The sequence below is a fragment of the Ovis aries genome, chromosome 1 (genome assembly GCF_016772045.2).
Source record: "Ovis aries strain OAR_USU_Benz2616 breed Rambouillet chromosome 1, ARS-UI_Ramb_v3.0, whole genome shotgun sequence".
Lineage (NCBI taxonomy): Eukaryota > Metazoa > Chordata > Mammalia > Artiodactyla > Bovidae > Ovis > Ovis aries.
In genome coordinates this window covers 186,715,492-186,738,697 of record NC_056054.1, presented here as the reverse complement: position 1 = coordinate 186,738,697, position 23,206 = coordinate 186,715,492, and the positions used below count along the sequence as shown (strand labels likewise).

The window sequence follows — 23,206 nt, the reverse complement described above, 5'->3', positions numbered from 1 at the left end:
CATAACTTTTCTTCGAAGGAGTAAGCGTCTTTTAATTTCATGGCTGCAATCACCATCTGCAGTGATTTTGGAGCCCCTCAAAATAAACTCTTACATCGTTTCCACTGTTTCCCCATCTATTTCCCATGAAGTGATGGGACCAGGTGCCATGATCTTCGTTTGCCGAATGTTGAGCTTTAAGCCAACTTTTTCACTATCCACTTTCACTTTCATCACCAGGCTTTTTTAGCTCCTCTTCACTTTCTGCCATAAGGGTGGTGTCATCTGCATATCTGAGGTGATTGATATTTCTCCCGGCAATCTTGATTCCAGCTTGTGTTTCTTCCAGTCCAGCGTTTCTCATGATGTACTTTGCATATAAGTTAAATAAGCAGGGTGACAATATATAGCCTTGACGTACTCCTTTTCCTATTTGGAACCAGTCTGTTGTTCCATGTCCAGTTCTAACTGTTGCTTCCTGACCTGCATACAGATTTCTCAAGACACCTTAGTACCCTCAAAATTAAAATACTTACATATAAATTTAACAAAGCATTCACATAAACTTAACAAAACATGTGCCGGATCTATATGAGGAAAACTACAAAACTATTAAAGTTCCTTACTGATGAAAGAAACTGAAGTCAAATAGAGACAGATTCCATGTTCATGGATAGGAGGGCTCAATATTGTCGAGACATGAGTTCTCCCCAAGTTGATCTGTAGCTTCAACACAATCCCAATCAAAATTCCAGCAAGTTATTTTGTGGATGTTAACAAACTGATTCTAAAGTTTATTTGGAGAGGAATAAGACCCAGAATACTAAAGGAAAGGAATAAAGTTATAGGAATGACACTACTTGACTTCGACTTACTATAAAACTAAAGTACTGAAGATAGATGATATTGGTGAAAAAATAAACAGATATATCACTCCAAAAGAACAGAAAGCCTAGAAATCGATCCAACAAATTTAGTCAACTGATCCTTGACAAGGGAGCAAAAGAAATGTGATGGGGAAAAGACAGTCTTCTCAGCAAATAGTGGAACAACTGGATATATACATACACACAAAAATGTAAACAGATTTTACAATCTTCAAAAAAACTCAAAGTTGATCATAGTCCTAAATGTTAAACACAAAATTGTAAAACTAGTAGAAGAAAACAGAAAATGTAGATGACTTTGGGTTTGATATCTTTTTAGATATAATAACAAAGGCACAATCCATGAAAGAAAATTGGTAAATTTGACTTCATTAAAATTAAAAACTTTGTAAAAGACACTATCAAGAGGATGAGAAGAAAAGCTTCAGAATGGAAGAAAATAGGTATAAAATATATACCTGAAAAACATTAACTAAAATAAAGAACTCTTAAAACTCTTAAAAAGGAAACAAACCACCTGACTTAAAAAATGGGCAAAAGATCTGAACAGATACCACACCAAAGGAGACAGATGGCAAAATGAGCACATAAAAATATTTTAAATTTCAAATTAAAACAAGGATGAGAAACTGACAAAAATGTAAAACACTGTCAACAGCAAATGCTAGAAAAGATTTGGAATAATGGGATATAACTGATAGTGGGGATGCAAAATTGATTGTGCAAAGACTTCTTAAAAAGCTAAACATACTTTTACCATACGAACCAGCAATCAGGTTCCTTAGTATTTACACAAAGAGGCTGAAAACTTATGTACACATAAAAACCAGAATGGATAAACTGTGGTACATTTGAGACAATGGAATATTATTCAGTGCCAAAAGAATGAGCTATAAAACCATGTGTGATTTTTTGAGTCCAACTGTGTCACACAAAGTTAGACACACAAATGTTCTTGACGTTCTCCATAGACAGTAGAAAGATCTGTGGTTGCTAAGAGCTGAGGTGGAGGAAGTGATGACTAGGCTGACAGAAGATTTTCAGATCAGGAAAAATATTCTGTATTACACTGTAATGATGGATACCTGTCATTATGCATATATTAAAACATCAAGTATGAGCCCTAATGCAAACTATGGGTTTGGGGTGATGATGATGTATACGTATGGTTCACAAGTTATAAAAATGTACCATTCTCATGGAGGATGTTAATAGTAGGGGAGGCGCTCTGGGGAGAGGGAGAATATGCAATATGTAAAACTGCTTTAAAACCTTCAGTTCAGTTGAGTTGCTCAGTTGTGTCCGACTGCGACCCCATGAATTGCAGCACACCAGGCCTCCCTGTCCATCACCAACTCCCGGAGTTCACTCAGACTCACGTCCATCAAGTCAGTGATGCCATCCAGCCATCTCATCCTCGGTCGTCCCCTTCTCCTCCTGCCCCCAATCCCTCCCAGCATCAGTCTTTTCCAGTGAGTCAACTCTTCGCATGAGGTGGCCAGAGTACTGGAGTTTCAGCTTTAGCATCATTCCCTCCCAAGAAATCCCAGGGCTGATCTCCTTTAGGATGGACTGGTTGGATCTCCTTCCAGTCCAAGGGACTCTCAAGAGTTTTCTCCAACACCACAGTTCAAAGCATCAATTTCTCGGTGCTCAGCTTTCTTCACAGTCCAACTTTCACATCCATACATGACCACTGGAAAAACCATAGCCTTGACTAGACGGACCTTTGTTGGCAAAGTAGTCTCTGCTTTTAAATATGCTATCTGCTAAGTCACTTCAGTTGTGTCTGACTCTGTGCAACCCCATAGATGGCAGCCCACTAGGCTCCTCCGTCCCTGGGATTCTCCAGGCAAGAACACTGGAGTGGGTTGCCATTTCCTTCTCCAATGCATGCAAGTGAAAAGTGAAAGTGAAGTCACTCAGTTATGCCCGACTCTTAGTGACCCCATGGACTGCAGCCTACCAGGCTCCTCCATCCATGGGATTTTCTGGGCAAGAGTACTGGAGTGGGTTGCCATTGCCTTCTCCAAAATATGCTGTCTAGGTTGTCGTAACTTTTCTTCCAAGGAGTAAGTGTCTTTTAAAACCTTACATTAAAATTAAAAAACGGGAATCCTCGTACATTGTTGTGTTAAGTCACTTCAGTTGTGTTCAACTCTTTGCAACCTTAAGGACTGTAGCCTGCCAGCCTCCTCTGTCTGCAAGAATATCGGACTGGGTTGCCATGCCCTCCAGGGGATCTTCCTAACCCAGGGATCAAACCCATGCCTCCTGTATCACTTTATCACTAGTGCCACGTAGCACAGCACCACGTCTTTACCACTAGCACCACCTCGGAAGCCATAACTATACACTGTTAGTGGGAATGTAAACTGGTGCAGCCACTGTGGGAAACAGTATGCAAGTTCACAAAAAACTAAAAATAGAACTTCCATATGGCTCAGCAATTCCATTCCTAGATTTTTATCCCCCCAAAACCCCAAACACTAATTTGAAAAGATACATGCACCCCAATGTTCACAGCATTATTTACAATTGCTAAGATATGGAACAACTTTTGTTCATCAACAGATGAATGGATAAGACGTTATATATACATATTATACATAGACACAGAATGGAATACTACTCAGTCATAAAAGGTTTCCTTGCCTTTTGCTGCAACATGGTTGGTCTTGTCAGGTGTTATGCTAAATGAAATAAGTCAGAGAAAGACAAATACTATACGATACCACTTACATGTGTAATCTAAAAAATATAGCAAACTAGCGAATGTAAAGAAAAGAAAACTCAGATAAAGAGAACAAACTAGTGGTTATCAGTGTGGAGGAGGGAGCAGGCAAACTACTGGGTATGAGATAGGCTATAAGGATGTATTGTGCAACACAAGGAATATAACCAATATTTTGTAGTAACTCTAATTAGATTAGAACTTAAAAAATAATATATTTAAAAGTGTACAGGGAAGTCCATGTACTCTTCACTTGTTCCCCCATCACTAATATCTTGTATAACTACAGTTTAAAATCAAAACCAAGATGACATTGGTGCAAGTCACAGAGCTTACTCAGATTTTGTCAGTTTTAGATGTATTGTGTTTGTGTGTATGTAGTTCTATGTAAGTTTGTCACACGTAGATTTGAGGAACTACCACTGTAATCAAGATTCAGAACTGTTTCCTCACCAACAGGGTCTCCTGTGTTACTCCTTTATAGCCACACTAGTCCTTCCCTCACCCATTCCTAACTTTAGGCAAACATTAATGAGTTCTCCAGCTCTGTAATTTTGTTATTTCAAGATTACTATATAAGTGGATTCATATAGTATTTAACTTTTTAAGATCAAATTTCCCCCACCCCCAACTCAGCCCAGTTTTCTTGAGATCCATACAAGTTGCGAATATCAATAGCTTGTTTTCTTTCACTGCTGAATAGCATTTCATAGTATAACATGCTCCATTTTGCTTAACCATTCACCTGTTAAAGCACATTTGGGTTGTTTCTAGTTTTTGGCTATTAAATTTAAGCTGCTATGAATTCTAAATAAAAGTTTTTGAGTGAAGATCACTTTTCATTCTCTTAGAATAAGTACCTGCATGCTAAGTCACTTTAGTCATGTCCGACTCATTGCGACCCCATGGACTATAGCCCACCAGGCTCCTCTGTCCATGGAATTCTCCAGGCAAGAATACTGGAGTGGGTTGCCATTTCCTTCTCCAAGTACCTAGGAGTGAAATTGTTAGCCAGTATTGTAATTGTGTTATTCTTTATAAGAAAATGCCAATCTGATTTCTATGATGGTTGCACCATTTTGCATTTCCACCAGTAGAGTATGAGAGTTTCAGTCGATCTGTGTTTTGTCAGTACTCTTAATTTTAGCTATTCTAATGGGTATTTAGTGGCATTCCATTGTTGTTTTAATTTGAATTCCTCGAGTAGCTAATGATGTTATATCTTTTTATGTGCTTATTTGCCATCTACCTTCTTTGGCAGAGTCATTTCAAGTAGTTTGCCCATTTAAAAAAATTTTTTTATTTTGGAATAATTTTACATTTAGAAGAAAGCAGCCAATACATAAATTTCTTATTCTCCTTTCCCAATGTCACCTTGGTGCATTACTATTAACTGAACTCTAGATTTCATATTTCACCAGTTTAAAAAAATTTTTTCCTCCAGTTTTTGAGGTGAGATTCATCTGAAGCAATTTTAAAATGTACAATTCAGTGGTAGTTAGTACACTCACAATATTGTGCAACAACCACAACTATATAGCTCCAGAACATTTTCATCACCACTAAAAACAGCACTAACACATTAAGCAGTCACTGCCCATTCTACTCTTCCCTAGCCACTGGTGACCATCAGTCTACTTTCTGTTTCTAGGGATTTTCTGGATATTTCATATAAAGGAAATCATGCAGTATGTGGCTTCATGTCTGGCTTCTTTCAGTTCATGTAGTGTTTTTGAGGTTCATCCATGTTGTAGCATGTATCAGGACTCCCTTTTTAAAAATAAAATACTTAACAAATGTGGTAAAATTTATCATGTAAACCGATTTCAAGTGTACAGTTCAGTGGTATTAGACACATTTGTACTGTGTAGCGGTCATCTCCAGAACTCTCTTCCCCTGGTGAACATGAAACACGTTACTCATTAGACGTGAGCTCCCATTCCCTCCTCCCCCTGGCCCCTGGCATCCACCGTTCTACCTTCTTTCCCTGCATATGTGACCGTTCTGGGCCCCTCATATAATTGTGATCGTACAATTTCTGTCTTCTTGTGACTGGCTTCTTTTACTTAGCACAATATTCTCAAAGTTCACTCATGCAGCATGCATGTGAGCTCAGTTGTGTCTGATGCTTTGTGAACCCATGGACTGTAACCTGCCAGGCTCCTCTGTCCATGAAATTCTCCAGAGGATCCTCCCAACTGAGGAATTGAACCCAAGTCTCTTGGGTTTCCTGCCCTGGCAGGCAGATTCTTTACCACTGAGCCACCTGGTAAGCTGCATGTTGTAGCATATGTTAAAATTTCCTTCCTTCTAAGGCTGAGCAAATTCCATTGTTCTGTACACACGTTTTGTTTATCCATCCATCCACTGATGGACTGTGGATTGTGTTGCTTCCACATTCAAGCTATTGTCATTGTCAGTTAAGTCATTAATCCATTTTTTTGTATGTAGTATGAGGTAGCGTTTCGTCTCCATTATCATGCATGTGGACTTCCAGCTGTCTCAGTACCATTTGTTGAAGAGACTATTCCCTGCCCCTCCTTTCCACCCTATTGAACTGTCCTGGTAACTTGTTGAAAATCAATTGGTCATAGATGTATAGTTTTATTTCTAGACTCATTCTATCATTGACCTATGTTTATGTCTTCATGCCAATACCCCTGGTAGCTCAGCTGGTAAAAGAATGCACCTGCAACATGGGAGACCCTGGTTTGATTCCTGGGTTGGGAAGATCTGCTGGAGAAGGGATAGGCTACCCATGACAGTATTCTTGGGCTTCCCTGGTGGCTCACCTGGTAAAGAATCTGCCTGCAATGTGGAGACCTGGGTTTGATCACTTGGTTGGGAAGACCTCTGGAGAAGGGATGGCTACCCACTCCATTATTCTGGCCTGGAAAATTTAATGGACTGTATAGTCTATGGAAAAGAAATGCAAAACAGCAAAATGGCTTTCTGGAGAGGCCTTACAAATAGCTGTGAAAAGAAGAGAAGCGAAAAGCAAAGGAGAAAAGGAAAGATATAAGCATCTGAATGCAGAGTTCCAAAGAATAGCAAGAAGAGATAGCAAAGCCTTCCTCAGCAATCAATGCAAAGAAATAGAGGAAAACAACAGAATGGGAAAGACTAGAGATCTCTTCAAGAAAATTAGAGATACCAAGGGAACACTTCATGCAAAGATGGGCTTGATAAAGGACAGAAATGGTATGGAACTAACAGAAGCAGAAGATATTAAGAAGAAGTGGCAAGAATACACAGAAGAACTGTACAAAAAAGATCTTCACGACCAAGATAATCATGATGGTGTGATCACTCACCTAGAGCCAGACATCCTGGAATGTGAAGTCAAGGGGGCCCTAGGAAGCATCACTACAAACAAAGCTAGTGGAGGTGATGGAATTCCAGTGGAGCTCCTTCAAATCCTGAAAGATGATGCTGTGGAAGTGCGGCACTCAATATGCCAGCAAATTTGGAAAACTCAGCAGTGGCCCCAGGACTGGAAAAGGTCAGTTTTCATTCCAATCCCAAAGAAAGGCAATGCCAAAGAATACTCAAACTACCACACAATTCCACTCATCTCACACGCTAGTAAAGTAATGCTCAAAATTCTCGAAGCCAGGCTTCAGCAATACATGAACTGTGAACCTCCAGATGTTCAAGCTGGTTTTAGAAAAGGCAGAGGAACCAGAGACCAAATTGCCAGCATCCACTGGATCATGGAAAAAGCAAGAGAGTTCCAGAAAAACATCTATTTCTGCTTTGTTGACTATGCCAAAGCCTTTGACTGTGTGGATCACAATAAACTGTGGAAAATTCTGAAAGAGATGGGAATACCAGACTACCTGACCTGCCTCTTGAGAAACCTGTATGCAAGTCAGGAAGCAATAGTTAGAACTGGACATGGAACAATAGACTGGTTCCAAATAGGAAAAGGAGTACGTCAAGGCTGTATATTGTCACCCTGCTTATTTAACTTCTATGCAGAGTACATCATGAGAAATGCTGGGCTGGAAGAAGCACAAGCTGGAATCAAGGTTGCTGGGAGGAATATCAATAATATGCAGATGACACCACCATTATGGCAGAAAGTGAAGAGGAACTAAAGAGCCTCTTGATGAAAGTCAAAGAGGAGCGTGAACAAGTTGGCTTAAAGCTCAACATTCAGAAAATGAAGATCATGGCATCCGGTCACAATCACTTCATGGGAAATAGGTGGGGAACAGTGGAAACAGTGTCAGACTTTATATTTTGGGGCTCCAAAATCACTGCAGATGGTGACTGCAGCCATGAAATTAAAAGACGCTTACTCCTTGGAAGGAGGGTTTTGACCAACCTAGATAGCATATTCAAAAGCAGAGACATTACTTTGCCAACAAAGGTCCGTCTAGTCAAGGCTATGGGTTTTCCAGTGGTCATGTATGGATGTGAGAGTTGGATTGTGAAGAAAGCTGAGGGCCGAAGAATTGATGTTTCTGAACTGTGGCATTGGAGAAGACTCTTGAGAGTCCCTTGCACTGCAAGGAGATCCAACCAGTCCATTCTGAAGGAGATCAGTCCTGGATGTTCTTTGGAAGGAGTGATGCTAAAGCTGAAACTCCAGTACTGTGGCCACCTCATGTGAAGAACTGACTCATTGGAAAAGACTTTGATGATGGGAGGGATTGGGGGCTGGAGAAGGGGATGGCAGAGGATGAGATGGCTGGATGGCATCACTGACTCAATGAACATGAATTTGGGTGAACTCTGGAAGATGGTGATTGACAGGGAGGCCTGGCGTGCTGCAATTCATGGGGTCGCGAAGAGTCGGACATGACTGAGTGAACTGAACTGAAGGTCATATAACTAATAGCAAAACTGAACTTAAATCAAGTATGTATCACTGAAAAGCTTATAATCTTATAATTACCTATTATTTTATATAGCATATCCTGTAACAAATGTCAAAAGTAGCAAAGTAAAGAAAACAAAGATTAGAGAGAAAATAGATAATGAAAAATAATAATTAACCTGTAAGTTGATTCTTTGGAAAGATGAACAAATTGACAACCCCTTACCTAGACTAAGGGAAAAAGAATATACAAGCAATTAAAATCAGGAATAAAAGTGGGTGCATTACAATCAGCCTTACCGAAGAGGATTATAAGAGAATACTGTGAACAATTTTATGCCAGCATTAACTAATCTAGATAAACTAGAAAAATTCCTACAAATACATGAGTTACCAAAACTGACTCAGGAAACAGAAAATATGAGTAAAGATACTGAATCAGTGCTCAAAAATTTCAAGAGAAGTCCAGGATGAGACAGCTTCTCTGGTGAATGCTACCAAATATTTAAAGAGGAATTAACCCCAGTCTTCATCAAACTCTTCCAAAAAATACAAGGAACATTTCCTAACACATTCTGTGACACAACATTACCCTTATTTCAAAGCTAGACAAGAACACTGCAAGAAAATAAAAATTAGAGACCAACACCCCATATGAATATACATGCAAAGATTCTCAAGATATTGGCAAACAAAATCCAGCAGCATATTAAAAGGATTATATACCATAATAAAGTGGAATTTATCTCAAATAATACATGAGTGGTTCAACAGAAGAAAATTAAAAATGTAAAAATCACACTAACAGAATGAAGGAAAAATCCCACACATCATCTCAATTGGTACAGAAAAAGGACTTGACAAAATTGAATACTCTTTCATGATTAAAAAAAAAAAACAAACCATAACTCAGGAAACTAGAAATAGAGCGACCTTTCTGAAACTGATAAAAGGCATTCATGAGAAGCCCACAGTCATCCTACTCAAGGATGAAAGACTGAAAACTTTCTTCCTTAAAATCTAGACTAGGGACATCCCTGGTGGTCCAATGATTAAGAATCCAGCTGCCAACACAGGAGACAGGTTCAATCCCTGATCTGGGAAGGCCCTATGTGCACCACAGCTTGTGAATCCTGCGTGCTACAATGACTGAGATCACACCCTAGAGCCTGTGCTTCCAAGTAAGAGAAGCTACCACAATGAGAAGCCCCCCCATCACAACGAAGTGTATCGTCACAGCTACAGAACACCAATAGCAGCCAGAAAAGGACAGATCCAGGAGAAAGCGGCCTCTGTTTTCTACTTCTATTTTGGACTGGAAGCTCTAGCCAGAGATTTAAGGGCGGAAAAAGCACATCCAAATTGATAAGGAAGTAAAACTAGCCCTGTTGGCAATTGGCATGATCCTACATACAGAAAATCCTCCAAAATCCACAGAAGAAGAATGAGAACTAATAAATGAATTTAGTAGAGTTGCAAGGTATAAGATGAGCACAAAGAAATCATCTGTATTTCTATATACCGGTAATGAAAATTTTGAGAAAGAAATTTTAAAAAAAGAATCCCATTTGTAAGTCTCCTAAGAGTAAAATATCTAAAGACAGACTTAACCAAGGACATGTAAAACTTTACACTGATAACTGCAAAACATTGCTAAAAGAAACTTTAAAAGACCTGTAAAAGTGAAAATACATCCCTTGTTCATGAATTGGAATGTTTAATATTATTTAAGTAATACCAAAAACAGTCTAACAGATTTAATGCAGTCACAGCTAAAATACCAATAGCCATTTTAAATAATGGAAATGCTTTTCCTAAAATTCATATGGAAGTGCCACAGCAAAAATAGACAAAACAATAAACATGGTTGAAAGTTGAAATATTCACACTTCTCCGTTTCAGAACTTCCTGCATGGCTACACATATCAAAGTGAAAGTGAAAGTCACTTGGTTGTGTCCGATTCTTTATGACCCCATGGACTATCACTTCAGTTCAGTTCAATCGCACAGTTGTGTCCAACTCTTTGCGACCCCATGAATCGCGGCACGCCAGGCCTCCCTGTCCATCACCATCTCCCAGAGTTCACTCAAATTCATGTCCAAGGAGTCGGTGATGCCATCCAGCCATCTCATCCTCTGTCGTCCCCTTCTCCTCATGCTCCCAATCCCTGCCAGGATCAGAGTCTTTTCCAATGAGTCAACTCTTCACATGAGGTGGCCAAAGTACTGGAGTTTCAGCTTTAGCATCACTCCTTCCAAAGAACATCCAGGACTGATCTCCTTCAGAATGGACTGGTTGGATCTCCTTGCAGTGCAAGGGACTCTCAAGAGTCTTCTCCAATGCCACAGTTCAGAAACATCAATTCTTCGGCCCTCAGCTTTCTTCACAATCCAACTCTCACATCCATACATGACCACTGGAAAACCCATAGCCTTGACTAGACGGACCTTTGTTGGCAAAGTAATGTCTCTGCTTTTGAATATGCTATCTAGGTTGGTCAAAACCCTCCTTCCAAGGAGTAAGCGTCTTTTAATTTCATGGCTGCAGTCACCATCTGCAGTGATTTTGGAGCTCCAAAATATAAAGTCTGACACTGTTTCCACTGTTCCCCACCTATTTCCCATGAAGTGATTGGGACCGGATGCCATGATCTTCGTTTTCTGAATGTTGAGCTTTAAGCCAACTTGTTCACGCTCCTCTTTGACTTTCATCAAGAGGCTCTTTAGTTCCTCTTCACTTTCTGCCATAATGGTGGTGTCATCTGCATATTATTGATATTCCTCCCAGCAACCTTGATTCCAGCTTGTGCTTCTTCCAGCCCAGCATTTCTCATGATGTACTCTGCATAGAAGTTAAATAAGCAGGGTGACAATATACAGCCTTGACGTACTCCTTTTCCTATTTGGAACCAGTCTATTGTTCCATGTCCGGTTCTAACTGTTGCTTCCTGACCTGCATAGAGGTTTCTCAAGAGGCAGGTCAGGTAGTCTGGTACTCCCATCTCTTTCAGAATTTTCCACAGTTTATTGTGATCCACACAGTCAAAGGCTTTGGCATAGTCAACAAAGCAGAAATAGATGTTTTTCTGGAACTCTCTTGCTTTTTCCATGATCCAGCGGATGCTGGCAATTTGATCTCTGGTTCCTCTGCCTTTTCTAAAACCAGCTTGAACATCTGGAGGTTCACAGTTCATGTATTGCTGAAGCCTGGCTTCGAGAATTTTGAGCATTACTTTACTAGCGTGTGAGATGAGTGGAATTGTGTGGTAGTTTGAGCATTCTTTGGCATTGCCTTTCTTTGGGATTGGAATGAAAACTGACCTTTTCCAGTCCTGGGGCCACTGCTGAGTTTTCCAAATTTGCTGGCATATTGAGTGCCGCACTTCCACAGCATCATCTTTCAGGATTTGAAGGAGCTCCACTGGAATTCCATCACCTCCACTAGCTTTGTTTGTAGTGATGCTTCCTAGGGCCCCCTTGTCTTCACATTCCAGGATGTCTGGCTCTAGGTGAGTGATCACACCATCATGATTATCTTGGTCGTGAAGATCTTTTTTGTACAGTTCTTCTGTGTATTCTTGCCACCTCTTCTTAATATCTTCTGCTTCTGTTAGGTCCATACCATTTCTGTCCTTTATCAAGCCCATCTTTGAATTAGACAAAATTTAATTTTTCATATCCTTAATTTATTTGTAAAGTGGGTAGAGCATTACTGATCTATTATCTATCATGTACCAAAAATATGTACATATTATATAGCATACTGTCTGACATGTAGTAGGTCAATACATGGAACTAGAATGTTGAATCTTCCTTTGATATCAATTACACTGGCAAAATACTAATTAGCTTCATAACAATTTAGTTAGTATTGAACTAATAATAATGAATAATGTTGCATGTGCATTGAAAATGTGCTTTGAATTTAATATCACTGACATAATTATCTAATCAAATTCATCTAAGATGGTATATAAATAGATTTTAAATGTAACAAATTATTGCTGAAAGGTATTTAATTTAGTTAAAATGAGATGAGGTATGTGAATATGCTCAATAAAGTTTGAGTATTATGTTCTGTGACCTAGGTTCAAATCTTAATTCTATAGTTTATTAACAATATAACCTCAGTTTCTGCTCTAGAAAAAAAGGAATACTGATAACTACCTTAAAGAGTTGCTGAAAAAGTGAAAAGTGAAACTGTCAATCGTTCAGTCGTGTCCAACTCTACAACCCCATGGACTGTAGCCCACTAGCTTCCTCTGTCTGTGGAATTGTCCAGGCAAGAATATTGGAGTGAGTAGCCATTCCCTTCTTCAGGGGATCTTGCCAACCCAGGGATTGAACCAAGGTCTCCAGCAATGCAGGCATATTCTTTATTGTCTGAGCCACCGGAGGAGTTTTTAAAAAGTTGCTAAGAAAGTTAAATATAATCATGTATGTGAGACAGCTTTGAACACTAAAAAACAAAGACTAATTATTGAGTTTTTGTTATTTTAGAGATGACATTGACATTCATAGGTTTTATGCTATGACTTTAAGTCAGAAGAAAGGAGATGAAGATAAAGGTGATTCCTCTAATTTCACAAAAGAAACTATCCTGGGACAAGTAGATTAAAGTTCTGAGAGAAAAAGTGGTGAAAACCTATTTAATAAGACCTTATTTATTTCAGAACTAGAATTATGAATAAGCTTGGAGCACCACAAAAGATAAAGTAAATAACACCTTCTATAACTTTCCTTAATGGCAAGAACTCCATTCTTTTATGTATCAGACTTTGTTGTTGTTAATAGCATTAGTTGTAAATGATATTAATATCCAAATAGTTCCAGAGAAAATGATGCTCATTTTCATGATTACTGTCACAAAGGGTCCATATCCAAGACTCTAGTTAATGTTTAAAAACATTTTCATGATTAAAAACCCCAAACATTATATAGTTGGTATGTAATGATTTATGAAACATAGTTTTGCAAAATGATTGTTAAGAAACAAAATGTTGAATGCTGCCAACAGAACTGTATGGTGATTTTTAAGAAAGCCTTTTTGAAAAGCCGTTAAACACTGCCATCTAGGAAACTTGTTATTCGTGGACCGGTTGGTTAAAATGTTCAGCCAAATGAATGTAAGAAAACTTAAAATTGTTGGCTTTTGCCTACCGTACCAAGATCAGCCTTAAGATCTGTTGGCAGACTTAACTTTCTTGATCCTTTAACTGAAACAACAGAAAAAGGAAAAAGGCAGTTAATTATATAAAACTGAAGAGGAGTGTGAGGGAACAGTATGTTTTACAGTATAATTACTGAAATCCTGATGAACATTAATATTAGTGAGCATGTATGGAAGCGGAAATATTGTTCAATGTTAGTTTGTTGTCATTCAGGATTAAATATTTACTATGCAAACAGAAACATGAGAAAAGCAGTTGTTATTATGGTAAATAATCAAATGTATCTTTGCGTAGTTTTTCACACATAGCATGAGAGGTGATTTCTTATTTTGGAAAGAACCAAAAGTCAATTTCAGATAAATCTAACAGGTAAGTACCTCAACAAATGTATAAACTCATAGCATAAGTAACAATGGTAAGGGTAGAAACTGATTATAAACATTTTTTGAAGTAGAAAATTCTATCAGAGATGTATATGATGTAGTCAAGGAAACTTCACCACACCATGAAATGACTTCAACATCAAATACTACAATGGTAAACTCAGCACTTCAAAAAACTCATATAAAAAATATCTGAAAATGTTTAATTATATTATTATAAATCAAGCTGTCATAAAATGTTTGAATAAATCAAGAAAACTACAATTTATTGAAAATTTGCCTCATCTGTTAATAAATATTTTACATAGGGCATCTCATAAAATATTAAACTGGAATGCATTATAATAGAAATGCATTAGGGGAAATCAAGTTAGAAACCTTTTCTGTCAATACTTTAAGACCCAAGTTGATACTATCAATTAATGTATACCTTCGAATGAGTGATTTTCTTTACAACTAGGAAAATTATTTTAAAATAAAGATGCAGTATGATATAGAAGAAAGAATACTCAATTTAAAATCAGAAAACATGAGTCATGAATTTCTGAATTGTTACCACCTAGTTATAAAAATTAAAGCTTAATAAAATTCCCTTCATCAGTTTGCAGCTTAACCTTCTTAGTATCAAAAATGTTATTTGATGGATACCTCTAATATTTCAGCAGGAATGAAATATATTTTATAAAAATCTAAATGTAAAAGAAACCTAAATATACTTTTTGTGTGTCACGAAATATTACTCATCTTTTGATTTTTTCCCAATCATTTAAAATTTAAAAACCCATTCTTAATTCTCAAGTCTTACCAAAATAGGTGGCAAGCTGGCTTTGGCCTGTGGGCTATAGCTTGCTGACTACAATATGCCTTGCTAAACTGCTTACTAAAGGAAATCTAAGTATTATCATTCTAATAAAAATAATAGCAACAAGCAGTTATCTCTACAAAATTAAAAATAAAGAGAAATCAGATTTGAGCAATTTGGGTTTAGACAGCACAATAAAAAGATTGTTATTTATATCAAAATATGGCAAACTAAAGAAATAAATGTAATAATTATACCAGAAGAGGTTGCAAATAAAGTATATTTTGTAAGTTGATTCACAATTCAGATAGACTGAGGGAGTAGGAATTTTTACTGCTTGAAATCTTCCACTTAATTTTAAAAGTAGAAACTAAATTCTTTGTAAGGATTTGTTTCAGAATTTATATTTTTAATTGCTTCTATTTTGTTTTTAAATAAGGTATTTCAACATATCTATACAGTCTGAATTACTTCAGAAATGGATTTACAAAGATGCTTTCAGAAAGAGGTCAAACTTTTTTGACCTCTTTCTATTAGTTCCTTTCTATTAGTCTAATATGTAATTGACTCTGCCTCTCAAATCTGCTCCACTTTTTTGGATACTCTCTCCACTTTACCACATACCTTCTTTGTTTCCTATAGACTGCTTCCTACCTAAAAACTGGGGGCCCTCTCACAAACCCCATCCTCAGTTGTATAACTAGGGGAGGAAAAGGGAGCAATTAGATGGTGAGACTAATTGCTGAACTTCTTTAATAAAAATGTTAATTACAGGTGCCAGATACTGATTCACAGAAAAACCTTCTCTTCATTTGTCCAGCAACTACTCATCCTTTAAGACAGCTGAAAAATCATCACCTCTATGAAGGCAGCCTGACCTAAGGCTTCATTTGGTGCCATTATCTTAACCTTTATAGCACCTTGTGCACATCTCTTTGTAACACTTGCATTTTATTATACTGGATATTTTGTTTATTCTCTTACTATTGATTAACATCCTATAAATTTTGAGTTTTCTAAACATGGGGATTACATTCCCAATATCTAATTAATTGGCATAAAATAGGTATACAATACATGTGTGCTGAATGAATGTTTTTTAAAAACAGTGAAGTCAGAAGGTAGGATGATGGGTTATTCTGAAGAGGGCTAAAACAGAAAGAAAGCATGTTTCAAGTGTTAGAAGAACATTAACATTCGAGGAATTTGAGATGGAAGATGAGTAAGGCAAAAGGAATAAGAGGTAAGTGGTTCTAGAAATACACTGAGTGAAAATACATGCCAGTCTTTGCAGTGTACCCTTGGGATGCAGATCTATGAATTTCATTTTTATTTTCTAGCGAAAGTGTACATACCACTATCATTTTGTTTCGTTAGCCAAAGGGGCGAAAAGCGGGAAACAAAAACTTCACATTACTCATTGGTTAAGCACACTGCTCTAGGAGAGATCTTCCCAACGCAGGGACTGAACCTGGTCTGCCCACATTGCAGGCAGATTCTTTACTGGCTGAGCCACCAGGGAAGCCCTGGAAAGAGGCAGAGTAAGGTCAGATTTCTCTGACTCCAAATCTATGCCCTTTGCACTAAGCAACACAAATGTTCCTGACATAAGAAGATACCACCTGTGTAGCCTACACACTTATAAAGTCTATATCTATAAAATAAATAAAACACTAAATGTTATTTAGATTAACATGCTAGGAAAGTTTATCTATCAGTTAACTGGCTCATTGGAATACAGTAATGAATTTCATTTGTCTCTACCTTCCCTATGCTAGAAATGAAGATAGGACAAAAATACCTGGTTTATGTGCATGTATGTGCATATACATACACACATACATATATATATATACATTCATGGGTGTAGTTAACAAAAACAAAAAAACATTTTGGGGTTACAGTGCCATGATGGAGTCCTAAAAAGCCTACACACCTCTAATTTTGTCAAAATTTAATTTTGTTGGGTCATATGTAGTTCTATTTTTAGTTTGTTAAGGAACCTCCATATACTTTCCTCCATAGTGGATGTACCAATTTACATTTCCACCAACAGTGTAGGAGGGTTCCCTTTTCTTCTCACCCTTTCCAGCTGATGATGGCCATTCTGATTTGGAGGGGGCAACTTCCCTGGTAACTCAGATGGTAAAGAATCTGCCTGCAATGTGGGAGACTCAGGTTCTATCCCTGGGTCAGAAAGATCCCCTGGAGTAGGAAATGGCAACCCACTCCAGTATTCTTGCCTGGAGAATTCCATGGACAGAGGAGCCTGGTGGGTTACAGTTATGGCAGGGTCACAAAGAGTTGAATGTGACTGAGTGACTAACACTACTATGACTCTAATTGTGGTGAGGTGATATCTCATTGTAGTTTTGATTTGCATTTCTCTAATAATTAGCAATGTAGAGCATCTTTTCATGTGCCTCTTGGCCATCTCCATGTCTTCTCTAGAGAAATGTGTATTTAGATCTTATACCCAGTTTTTGATTTGGCTATGTGTGTATGTATTTTTATATTGAGTTTCATGAGCTGTTTGTAGATTTTGGAGATTAACCCCTTGTCAGTGGCTTCATTTGCAAATATTTTCTCCAAATCTGTGGGTTGTCTTTTAGTTTTATGTATAGTTTCCTCTGCTGTGCCAGAGCTTTTGAGATTAATTAGGTTCCATTTGTTTATTTTTGTTTTTATTTCCATTACTTCAGTACATGGATCAAAAGATATTGCTGTGATTGATTTACATTGAAGAGTGTTCTTCCTATGTTTTCCTCTAAGAGTTTTATAGTATCAGGTCTTACATTTAGATCTTTAATCTATTTTGAGTTTATTTTTGTGTATGGGATAAAAAGGTTCTAATTTCATTCTTTTACATGTAGTTGTCCAGTTTTCCCAGTCATTTACTGAAGACACTGTTCTCCATTGTGTAGTCTTGTCTACTTCATCATAGATTAATTGACCATAGGTGCGTGAGTTTATTTCTGGAACTTCTAGTTTGTTCCAGTGATCTATATTTCTATTTTTGTGCCACTACCCTACTGTTTTGGTGACTGTAGCCTAGTAGTTTTAGTCTGAAGTCAGGGAGCCTGACTCCTCCAGCTCTGTTTCTCTTTCTCAAGATTGCTTTAGCTATTCAAGTTCTATTATGTCTCCATACAAACTTAACATTTTTGTTCTAATTCTGTGAAAAATGTCATTGGTGATTTGATAGAGATTGCACTGAACTGTAGATTGCTTTGGGGAGCACAGCCATCTTGACAGTATTTATTCTTTCAATCCAAGAACAAGTAGTATCTTTCCATCTCTGTCATTTTCAATTTCTTTCATCGGTGTCTTATATAGCTTTCAGAGTACAGGTCTTTTGCCTCCATACATAAGTTTATTCCTAGATATTTTATTCTTTTTGATGAGATGGTAAATGGGATTTGTTCCTTAATTTCCCTTTCTCATCTTTCCTTGTTAGTGTATGAAAATGCTCCATATTTCTGTGCATTAATTTTGTATCCTGCAACTTCACTGAATTCATTGAGATCTAGCAATTTTCTGGCAGCATCTTTAGGATTTTCTATGCATAAGATCATGTCATTTGCAAACAGTGACAGTTTTATTTCTATTTTGGTTTGGATTTCTTTTCTTTTTCTGCTCTGTCATGGCTAGAATTTCTAAAACTATGGTGAATAATAGTGGCAAGAGCATCCTTGTCTTGCTCCTGATCTTAGAGAAAATGCTTTCAGTTTTTCACCATTGAGAACGATGTCTGCTGTGGGTTTGTAGTATATAGCCTTTATTACATTGGCACAGGTTCCCTCTAAGCCCACTTTCTGAATTTTTTAAAAATCATAAATGGGTGCTGAATTTTGTCAAAGGCATCTGCATCTATTGAGATGGCCATATAGTTTTGTTAATGTTGTCTATCACACTGATTGATTTGCAGATATTGAAAAATCATTGTGTCCCTGGGATAAATCCCACTTGATCATGGTATATGATCCTTTTAATGGGTTGTTGGATTTGGTTTGTTAGTATTTGGTGGAGGATTTCTGGACTTTGGTTGGGAGTTTTTAATTATAGCTTCAATATCAGTGCTTGTGATAGTCTATTCATATTTTCAGTTTCTTCCTGGTTCAGCCTTGGAAGTTTGCATCTTTCTAAGCATTTGTCCATTTCTTCTAGGTTGTCCATTTTATTGGCATATAATTGTTTGTAGTAGTCTCTTATGATCCTTTGTATTTCTGTGGTGTCTTTTGTAACTTCTTCCTTTTCATTCTTAATTTAATCGATTTGAGATTTCTCCCCCCCCCTTTTTTTTTGTGATGAGTCTGGCTAAAGGTTTATCAGTTTTAAAAAAATCTTTTTAAAGAACCAGCTTTTAGTTCTATAGATCTTTTCTGCCATTTTCTTCAACTCTTATTTCATTGATTTCTGCTCTGATCTTTATGATTTCTTTTATTCTACTCACTTTGGGTTTTGTTTGTTCTTTTTTCTCTAGTTGCTTTAAGTGTAAGTTGTTTGAGATTTTTTTTTAATTTCCTGAGTTAAGATCATATTGCTATAAACTTTCCTCTTAAAACTGCTTTATGGCATCCCATAAGTTTCAGATCATTATGCTTTTTTATTTGTTTCTCAGTATTTGCTATTTCCTGTTGGATTTCTTCAGTGATCCACTGGTGTTTAGAAGCATATTGTTTGGCCTCAATATGTTTGTGTTTTTTTTTTTTTTTAACATTTTTTTTTCGTTGTAGTTGATTTACAATCTCATAGTGTTATGGTCAGAAAATATGCTTGATATAATTTCCATTTTCCTAAATGTACTGAGGCCACTTTGTGGCCAGCATGTGATCCATCCTGCAAAATGTTCCATGTGCAGTTAGGAAGAATGTGTATTCTGCTCCTTTTGGATTTATATTTATATACTTTTGAATAGTCTATAAGTATCAACTAAGTTCATTTGGTCTAATGTGTCATTTAAGGCCCTGTGTTTCCTTACTGAGTTTCTTGTGAATGATCAGTTCATTGACAGTGGGGTGTTAATGTCCCCCAATATTACTGTGTTACTGTTGATTTCTCCTTTTAAGGCTGTTAGTATATTTGCCTTATATATTGAGATGCTGCTATATTCGGTGCATATATATTTAGAATTGTATCTTCTGCTTGGATTGATTCCTTTATCTCTAGGTAATGTTCTTTGTCTCTTGTAACAGTCTTTAAAGTTTGTCTGATATGAGTATTGCTACTCCAGCTTTCTTTTAATTTCCATTTGCATGAAATTCCTTTTTCTATCACCTCACTTTCAGTCTGTATGTGTCTCTAGATCTGAAGTTGGTCTCTTGTATATGTATGCATATATATGGGTCTTATTTTTGTATCCATTCAGCTACTCAGTCTTTTGGTTGGGGCACTTAATCCATTTATGGTTAAGGTAATTATCAATATGCATATTCTTATCACCATTTTGTTAACTGTTTTGGATCTGTTTCTGAAGGTCTTTTTCTTACCTTGCTCTTTTGATCTCTTCTGTGATTTGATGACTAACTTACTGTTGTGTTTGGATTACTTTTTCTTTTCTGTGGGTGTGTATCTTTGTAGATTTTCAGTGTGCAGTTACCATGAGGTTTTGATACCACAGTCTGTATATAAAAAAGATTGTTGTAAGTCATCGATCTTTTAATTTCCAGTAGCCTGCATTTGTACTCTCCTCTTATCAGAGTTGCTGGTTTTGAGATAGTATTTGTGTGAAGTACTTCCCACCTTTACCATGTGTTAGCCTTTACCAGAGAGCTTTTCCATTCATAATTTTCTTGTTTCTAGTTATGACATTTTCTTTTCACGTAGAGAAGTTCCTGTGGCATTTGTTGCAAAGTTGGTCTGACAGTACTGAATTCTGAGTTTTTGCTTCTCTGTAAGGCTATTGATTTCTCCATCAAATCTGAATGAGATCCTTGCTGGGTAGAGTATTCTTGGTTGTAGGTTCTTCCCTTTCATCACTTTAAAAATATTATACCACTCCCTTCTGGCCTGCAGATAAACTTATGGGCGTTCCTGGTACATTATTTGTTGATCTTCTCTTGTTACTTTTAGTATTTTTTCTTTATTTTCTGTCAGTTTGATTACTACATGTTTTGGTGTGTTTCTTCTTGCGTTTATTCTGCCTGGACTCCATGATTCCAGGGCTTTAGTGAATGTTTCCCTTCCTATGTTAGGGAAATTTTCAGCTATTATCTCTTCAAATATTTTCACAGGTCCTTTTTTTCTCTCTTCTCCTGAGATCCCTATACTGTGAATGTTGGTGCTTTTCATGTTGTCCCAGAGGTCTCTTACGCTGTTCATTCTTTTTTCTTTATTCTGTTCCACAGCCATGATTTCCACCATTCTGTCTTCCAGATCACTTATCTGTTCTTCTGCCTTACTTATTCTGATATTGATCCCTTTCAATGTATTTTGTATTTCAGTTATTGTATTATTCATCTGTTTGTTTGCTCTTTAGGTCTTCTAGTTTTTTTTAAAACATTTTCCATCTCTTCTTGATCTATGCCTCCATTCTTCTGAGACCTGGGGTTTTTACTATCATTACTCTGAGTTCTTCTTCAGATAGATTGCTTGTCTTCACTTCACTCAGTTGTTCATCCGGGATTTAATCTTATTCCTGCTTCTGGCACACAGTCCTCTGTCTCACACTGTCTAACTTTCTGTGATTGTGGTTTCCATTTCTCAGGTTGCACGGTTATAGTTCTTCTCGCTTCTACTGTCCACCCCCAGGAGAATGAGGCTGTTAAAGAGGCTTACACGGGCTTCATGGTAGGAGGAACTGGGTCCCAGCTACTGGTGGGTGGAGCTGGGTCTTGTCCCTCTGGTGGACAGGGCTGTGTTTTATGGGCAGCTATGTGCTCAGGAAGACTTTAAGTAGCCTGTCTGATGATGGGTGGGGTTAAGCTCCTGACCTGTTGATTGTTTGGTCTGAGATATCCCAGCACTGGAGTCTATTGGATGAATTCAAATCTTGGAGAGGAAATTGGGACCTCCAGGAAAGTTCACACTAATAAGTATTCCGCTAGTGTTTTTGTCCCTGTAGTGAGCCATAGCTGCTCCCTGCCTTCACAGGAGAGGCCCCCCCTCCCCCCGACCCAATACTAGCAGGTAAGTCTACTTTGGCTCTTATGAGGCCACTGCTTTTTTCCACTGGGTCCTGGTATACATGAGACCTTATGTGTGCCCTTCAAGAGTGGAGTTTGTGTTTCCCTGAGTCCTACAGAATTCCCACGAACAAACTCCAGAGGCCTTCCCAGCCAGATTCTCTGGGGGCTCCTCATTTTGCCACCAGACCCTCAGGTTAGGGAGCCTGAAGTGGGCTCAGACTTTCACTCCTGTGGGAGAATTTCTATGTTATAATCATTTTCCAGTTTGTGGGTTGCTCACCTGGCAGGTATGGATTTATCATGATTGTACCCTTCCCACTGTCTCATTGTGGCTTCTTCTTTGCCTTTGGATGTACAGGATCTTTTTTCGGTAGTCTCCAGTGTTTACTGTTGGTGGATTTCAGCAGTTAGTTATGATTTGGGTACTTTTCTAAGAAGAGGTGAGTGCACATCCTTCTACTCTGCCATCTTGTCTCTGCCAATGGGATGTCATACAATTTCAATAGTGATTATTTTTGTAATTCTCATGTTTCTTGTTCTCAATTTATTAATGAAAATTAGAGGGAAATCATAGGCTTTACACCCAAATATAACTCATTGGGGATTCTAGCTCCACTTATTTAAATACTCTAAGCTTCAGGTTTCTCATCAGAAAATGGCATGCCAGAGGGGTGTTGTATTATTACATAGGAAAAAGGAAACTACTGTATGGAAAATTCTGGGTTATAATTGTTCTTAGGTTTCTTGGCCACTGGTTTTATTTGGGGTCTAGAACATTGGTAATTCATGCTGGTTAATGATGTAAATCTCAGTTAAGTTGCTTAGTCTTGTCTGACTGTGACCCCATGGACTGCAGCATGCCAGGCTTCCCTGTCCATCACCAACTCCTGGAACTTGCTCAAACTCATGTCCATTGAGTCAGTGATGCCATCCAACTATTTCATCCTCTGTCATTCCCTTCTCCTCCTGCCCTCAATCTTTCCCAGCATCAGGGTCTTTACCAGTGAGGGAGTATTTTGCATCAGGTAGCCAAAATACTGGAGTTTCACCTTTAACATCAGTCTTTCCAATGAATATTTAGGATTGATTTCCTTTAGGATTGACTGGTTGGATTTTCTTGCAGTGCAAGGACTCTCAAGAGTCTTCTCCAGCACCACAGTTCAAAAGCATCAATTCTTCAGTGCTCAGCTTTCTTTATAGTCCAACTCTCACATCCATACATGACTACTGGAAAAACCATAGCTTTGACTAGACAGACCTTTTTTGGCAAAGTAATGTCTTTGCTTTTTAATATGCGG

The 23,206-nt window shown here is 37.7% G+C and overlaps 1 protein-coding gene across 5 annotated transcripts in view; it reads right to left on the bottom strand.

Moving 5' to 3' along the window:
* Positions 1–23,206, bottom strand: part of STXBP5L (syntaxin binding protein 5L) — a 330,353-nt gene that overhangs the window by 52,513 nt on the left and 254,634 nt on the right. Inside the window, exon 23 of one of the 5 annotated variants that reach the window (XM_060418502.1) lies at positions 13,591–13,641. The exons of the other annotated variants lie outside the window; for them this stretch is intronic. Coding sequence (XP_060274485.1) covers positions 13,591–13,641 — 51 coding nt within the window. The remainder of the gene's footprint in view (positions 1–13,590; positions 13,642–23,206) is intronic. 5 annotated transcript variants of the gene reach the window in all.